The 6570-nt window shown below is 37.9% G+C and overlaps 2 protein-coding genes across 2 annotated transcripts in view; one reads left to right on the plus strand and one right to left on the minus strand.

The window, feature by feature from the left end:
- Positions 1-169: 169 nt before the first annotated feature.
- Positions 170-2587, minus strand: pdcl3 (phosducin-like 3). Its single transcript, XM_059562643.1, has 6 exons — positions 2354-2587; positions 1708-1825; positions 1232-1322; positions 991-1134; positions 662-870; positions 170-439 (listed from the first exon to the last, which is right to left on the minus strand). Exons 1-6 carry the CDS (start codon positions 2357-2359, stop codon positions 291-293), a joined length of 717 nt encoding a protein of 238 aa, XP_059418626.1. The 5' UTR covers positions 2360-2587; the 3' UTR covers positions 170-290.
- A 2550-nt stretch (positions 2588-5137) lies between these two features.
- The window catches only part of LOC132153258 (TBC1 domain family member 8), a 36998-nt gene continuing 35565 nt past the window's right edge, over positions 5138-6570 (plus strand). The window contains exon 1 of the mRNA XM_059562645.1: positions 5138-5642. Within this exon, the coding sequence (XP_059418628.1) occupies positions 5516-5642 (127 nt within the window). The 5' untranslated portion in view covers positions 5138-5515. The remainder of the gene's footprint in view (positions 5643-6570) is intronic.

Genomic DNA, 6570 nt, shown 5'->3' on the forward strand with positions numbered 1-6570 from the left:
CACCAGCGAAGCCATTAGCTGTTAAAAATCTGACAAATGAAGCCTTTTTTATGTAGATCTGTAGGAAGTTGTCTTTTCAAACTTTAAAGCAACACATTGTCATTTAATTTAGTCTTAAATATTATATTGCCCTTCATCAGACCCACACACACACAGTAAAACACTCAAATCATAGAACAAGTTTATAGAATAAATGGTAAGTGTGGAAGTGACAGGCTGTGCTATTAGAGATGGTATAAAACAGTGTAGATGTGGTGCTTGTGGTCAGTAGGTGGTGTAATGTGATGTGGTCAGTCGTCGTCCGAGTCCTCGTCTGCGTCTCTGCGGCTCGGTGCGGAGCAGCGGATGGACGTCAGCAGCTGATCCTGGATCTGTTTCCTGGGGTTCTCCTCCAGATCCGTCTGAACCGCTCCGGACTCAGACAAACGCCACTCCAGCTCTGACACACACACACACACACACGTTACACATGTAATCTGAGAAGACAGATATTACAGCTCTTTGGCTTTAGACCATCTATTAATCTTTAATCTTCAAACAAAAAAAAGGTAGGGTTACCGATGCATCTGTCTGGAAAACCATCCAGTGATTGATTCAGTTATTGTCAGAGCTCTCTCATTATAAAAGAGTGTGTTATTGTTTAACTGAGATGTGTTCTGACCGTCACAGCTGAGGTTCATTCCTCCGAACACCAGCGGCCCGATGAACTGAGCCTTCATCTCCCCCTCGTGATAGATGAAGATCGTGGGCAGGTTGTGGTCAGGGTAGTTGGGAATGCAGGTGCTGGCGATGGACTTCAGGAACTTGGTCTGAGGAAACTTCCGGGCCAGCTGAGACAGATGCTGGTTTATCAGCGTACACAGAGGGATCCTGAGCCACACACACACACACACAGCTTTATATCACTGCACTTCTCCATACAGAGGTACAAATGGACTGATAAGGGACTGACAGATGCACAGATGAACGTGTGTGTCTGGAGAGTCTCACCCTGGTTTGTAGAGGTGCAGCACCACCCAGATTCCCGCTCCGGCTTTATTGACCTCCTGCACATAATCCTGCCCCGAGATCTCGCTGACCTCCACAAACCTGTTCTTCAGCTGATTGGCCTTCCACTCGGCCAGCCGCTTCTGTCTGCAGAACACAGACCATGAGTCTGAGCACAACTACTGATCATCAAAAATCAAAGCTGGGCTGAAACGAGCCGCAGGTCTCTTCTGAAGCTCTGTACCTGTACATCTCCATGGCCAGCTCATCTTCCTCACCGAACTCATCTTCATTCTCCTCCAGCTCCTCCAGAGTCATGCTCTCATACGTCTTCACTGCAGAACAACACAAGACATCATCATCCATCCACACACACACGCACTCTCTCTCTCTCTCTCTCTCTCACACACACGCACGCACACTCTCTCTCTCCCTCTCCCTCACACACACGCACGCACACTCTCTCTCTCCCTCTCTCTCACACACACGCACGCACACTCTCTCTCTCCCTCTCTCTCCCTCTCTCACACACACTCTCTCTCTCTCTCTCTCTCTCACACACACACGCACACTCTCTCTCTCCCTCTCTCTCACACACACGCACGCACACTCTCTCTCTCCCTCTCCCTCTCTCACACACACTCTCTCTCTCTCTCTCTCTCTCTCTCACACACACACACACACACACACACACACATGTACAGCTCAGGGGAGACGGACCCACAGACTGCGCCTGATGAAGCTGCTCCTCTTCCTCTTCCTCCGCCGGTGTTTCTTTGGGAGGAAGGATGCCCTTCTTCCGGAGGATGTCATTCCACTCGGTGTCTGCGTTCGGATCCTACATTCACAAACCAATCAGTATCTTCATTGTATGGTTTTAGTAAAGTATAATAACACCATGATATATAATAGCACTCCGTATACTAAAGCTCTAGAAACGACCGTGATTTCATTATTTCACTCATTTTCAGTACTGGAAATCACATTTTCCTTGATGTTTGATTGATTGATTGATTGTAGTCTTTATTTCGAACATGAGAGAAGAATATGTAAAATAAAATACAAAAATGTTTAAAGCATTTTTTTTTTTTTTTTTAAATAAAAGAAAAAAAAAAAAGAAAAAATAACACCCGATAAGCCGTAACAAATTACAATTTTTTTTTTTTTTTTGATATTAACACAAGAAGGTCAGAAACACACTGTAAACACACACCCAGATCACTAGATCTGAAGTTAAACGAGCTTCACTACACTGAACTAACCCTTCATCATCATCTCCATACATCACTCACAAAGACGCGAGGAAGCACACATCACATTATAATGAGGATTAAACTCTGATATAGTTGATTTTAAAGACACAAACCTGCATCTCGGAGCTGCTGCTGTGAATCACACCTCTGCTCTCACTGCGCCGGAAACAGAAGGAGCGCCGCTCAAACTCCTCCGGCAGAACACCGCATGAAAACACGAATACACTCGCCTTTTGATCAATAAATCTGCTGGGAAACCAAGCGAAATGCTTTAGCGTCACGACAGAACTGTCAAATTACATGAGATGATTAATACGAACGTTTAAAGAGGACATTTCAGAGAAGCGCGTAGGACGATAATCAGTGCTGCACCGTTTTCCGGCGTGTTTCATAATGTCCATATATGGTGTTGAAGCGCGGGGCACGTACTTCCAGATGCGCTGTCAATCAAATGACGCAACAGAGGCGTGGCTGACGGACGCTTTGGCAAATAATAGTAATAAACTAATTTAGTAACTAGAAATAAAAAGGTTGGCTCGAGACAGCCTAACCTCAAAAATTTTAAGTAGTTGTAAAAGCCTGAAAAGTTTGAAACTTAAAATTCAGATTTACACCATCTGAAAGCTGAATAAATAATCTTTCCATTGATGTATGGTTTGTTAGGAGGACAATATTTGTCTGAGATACAACTATTTGAAAATCTGGAATCTGAGGGAGCAAAAAAAAAAAAATCTAAATATTGAGAAAATCATCTTTAAAGTTGTTCAAATGAAGTTCTAAGCAATGCATATTACTAATCAGTTATATCAGTTTTGATATATTTACAGTAGGAAATTTACAAAATATATTCACTTAATATCCTAATAATTTTTTGCATAAAAGAGAACTTTAATAAGAATTATCTATATTAAATGTATAAAGTGAAGATTATTTTTACATTATATTATGAAATGTATTCATTATATATATATATATATATATATATATATATATATATATATATATATATCTGTAGAAACCTTTACTAGAATATCTGAAAAAATGTAATAAAAGACTATTTAAGTTGTATTTTTGAGTAATAAATGTATTCATCATTTAGCTTGTAAGTAGGACTTGTAGTGTTTACTTGCCTTCAGTAAGCTTGAGAATGTTTTATAGTGCTGTCAAACAATTAATCGCGATTAATCGCCTCCATAATTTTTCTTGTTTACATAATCTATGTAGCCTATGTGTGCTGTGTATATGTACAGTAAATACAAACACATGCATGTATATATTTAAGAATTTATATTCTTATATTTTATATTATATATAAATATAATTAATATATAAACATAACATATTTTTCTTAAATACATACATGCATGTATATAATATGTAAACATTTCATTCACCAAGAGACCTTCTCCTTCACCTCTTGAGTTTATACACTTACTTTAACAATGAATAAAGTCAAGTCCCACCCTTTAATGTTTCACATTCTAAAACCTGTTTCACTCTTAAATATGTCACAGTACATCAATTCAGCAATAACATATTACATGACTTTAAGTTTGCTAAGCAAAGCAGGACACTAATTATTAATCAAACAACTAAATGAAGAGATGCAATAGCAGTTTGCTTTTGTAACATTTAAATGGATATTTTGTAGTTGTAAAGGTTAAAACAATGTTAAGATACTAATAAATAATAGATTTTTATCGGTGGTTAACATGTTGTTAACATGATTAGCACATTGTTAACATGATTAGCATGTCTCTGGCATGATTAGCATGTTGTTAGCATGTTTCTGGCTTGATAAGCATGTTGTTAGCATGTTGATAGCATGTTTTTGACATGATTAACATGTAGTTAACATGTTGATAGCGTGTTTTTAGCATGATTAGCATGTTGTTAGCATGATTAGCATATTGTTAGCATGGTTGGCGTGTTGTTAGCATGTTTCTGGCATGATTATGATGTTGGTAACATGTTGAGTATTGCTAGTAAATAGAAAGAGATTTTTCAGATTTCTAAATGTCATGTTCACTGAACGCCTGTATTTACTGTGTGTGAAATACAAATATCCAAACATTTTATTGAAGCATTTTGATAACAATCAAATCTTGATAAACATCTGGCAGTGTTGTCAAACTTTCTTAACATTAACAGAACATTTGTTCAACGTTATCTTGTCAATGTTGTCAAAACACGAGCATAAAAACATTATTTATACATCGTTCATGGAGTTTTCTTTTGAAAAGATTTAGTTGGATGTTCGTCTAACAGCTGGTTTCATTTAAGCTCATTTGTAACGTTTACAAAAAGTTTTAAAAACATTTAATCACTGGACGCTTTGAACATTCAGTGAAGGTTGATCATCATCATTTCTATTCTACCAGAATTAAAATTACGCTTTTGTGATGCCCATACATTTGTGGATATGAAATGTTGTTGTTATATATAATATGTGAATTATAATATACATATTTAAATATAACATAATTTCGTTTTTTTTTTTGCACTCATTAAACTGAATACAATACAAATATTAATTAAAATATTAATGTATCGATCGGTCTATAAAGCCCCGCCCTCACACGAGAATGATTGACAGGCAGAGAGTTCTTCTGATTGGAGGAGCGGCTGTCAAAGTCAAAGTCACCTTTATTTATATAGCGCTTTAAACAAAATACATTGCGTCAAAGCAACTGAACAACATTCATTAGGAAAACAGTGTCAATAATGAAAAAAATGATAGTTAAAGGCAGTTCATCATTGAATTCAGTTATGTCATCTCTGTTCAGTTAAATAGTGTCTGTGCATTTATTTGCAATCAAGTCAACGATATCACTGTAGATCAGAGAGTCAGTCAGAGAGTCTCATTCCTCAGCCGCGACAGTGAGTTTATTCGCGATATTAAACATTAAGTTTCCGCAGCTCCAGTACGACGCAAGGATTTTGTTTCATCTCAGTATAAAATACAAGCACGCTTTTCAGTAACTTCTGTACGCATCTGTAGATAAAGACATTAAAAAAAATACAAAATTAAAAAAACGTCGGTTGACGCGAGTCAGTCAGTGGAATTAACGCGGGAAACGCGTCGTCAGCGTTAATCCGTGAGGAGACACTGCAGGCGGAGAGATGAAACTTCCCTCGCCGGAACCGAGAGCAGGAAAGGCTGGAAAAAGCGGAAATAAACAGTCGCGCTACACGCCACAAGAGGAACTGCAGTTATGGGCGGAATCCGAGGCTAGTGCGCACTACAGAGAGCACCGCGAGTCGCACTCGTGAGGATGTGGATCACTCCTGAAGAAGTCGCGCTGAAAAACGCGCTGAAGCTTTGGGTGACGGACAGATCTAACGATTACTTCCTCCTGCAGCACCGGCGAGGACACGGAGACACGGGAGGGAAGATCACAGGTGAGTGAGATCAGCTCAATCCCCGAGCTCGGAGTGTTAGTGTTAGTCCGGGGATCAACAGCTGCATCCTGCTCTTTCTGGGAGTTTCCTTCCTAAGAGCCGAGGCTCGCTATAGATGTGGACACAACACAAGCCTCGGATCATTACTTCTCTGCCGCTCGCGCAGTTTGACGGTCAAAGTTCTTGCAAAACTCCAGTGAAATCTCTTTTATCGTAACGTCTGAAGTTCAGGATTGCTTTGTTAAAGTGAGGACACGTTTGATCTCAAAGATCGGCTTGTGTTTCTGCTCTCTCTGGTGTTTAAAATCAGTACATTTTTGTGTTTTTATGATTTGAGGCTTCAGAACTATAGTACAGTCTACTTCTATAAACTGACCCAAATGTGTTTATAACAGAAAGAATGGCTTTGTGCTGAGACTGAACTCATTTCACACTGGAACTAGTGTTATGTTTCGTAAACTAATCTGAAACCAGCAGCCGAACCAGCTCTGCTGCCTTGTTTGCATTAAAAGTGTTTTCTTCCTCTTCTTCTCTTCTTTTAAATGTTTTATTTAACTGTAAGGTGTATATACATTAGTCAACATTTCAAGTGGATCAAAACCTTTCAGCAAAGTTGTCCTAAAACATAAAATCAAAATGCGTTCATGTCTTAGAACAACTTTGATGAACTTTCTTGATCCACTTCAGATGTTTACTAATATATATAATAATAATTAATATATATATTTATATATATATATATATATATATATATATATATATATATATATATATATAAATATATAAATATATAAATTATTATTATTATAAATTATTATATATATATATATATATTATTAATATTATATATTATTATTAATATATTTTAAATATGGGGAACACATGATAGGTAAAAATTGATAGCCCGAATGCACTGTAAGTCGCTTTG

This window comes from Carassius carassius, chromosome 11 (genome assembly GCF_963082965.1).
Source record: "Carassius carassius chromosome 11, fCarCar2.1, whole genome shotgun sequence".
Classification (NCBI taxonomy): Eukaryota; Metazoa; Chordata; class Actinopteri; order Cypriniformes; family Cyprinidae; genus Carassius; species Carassius carassius.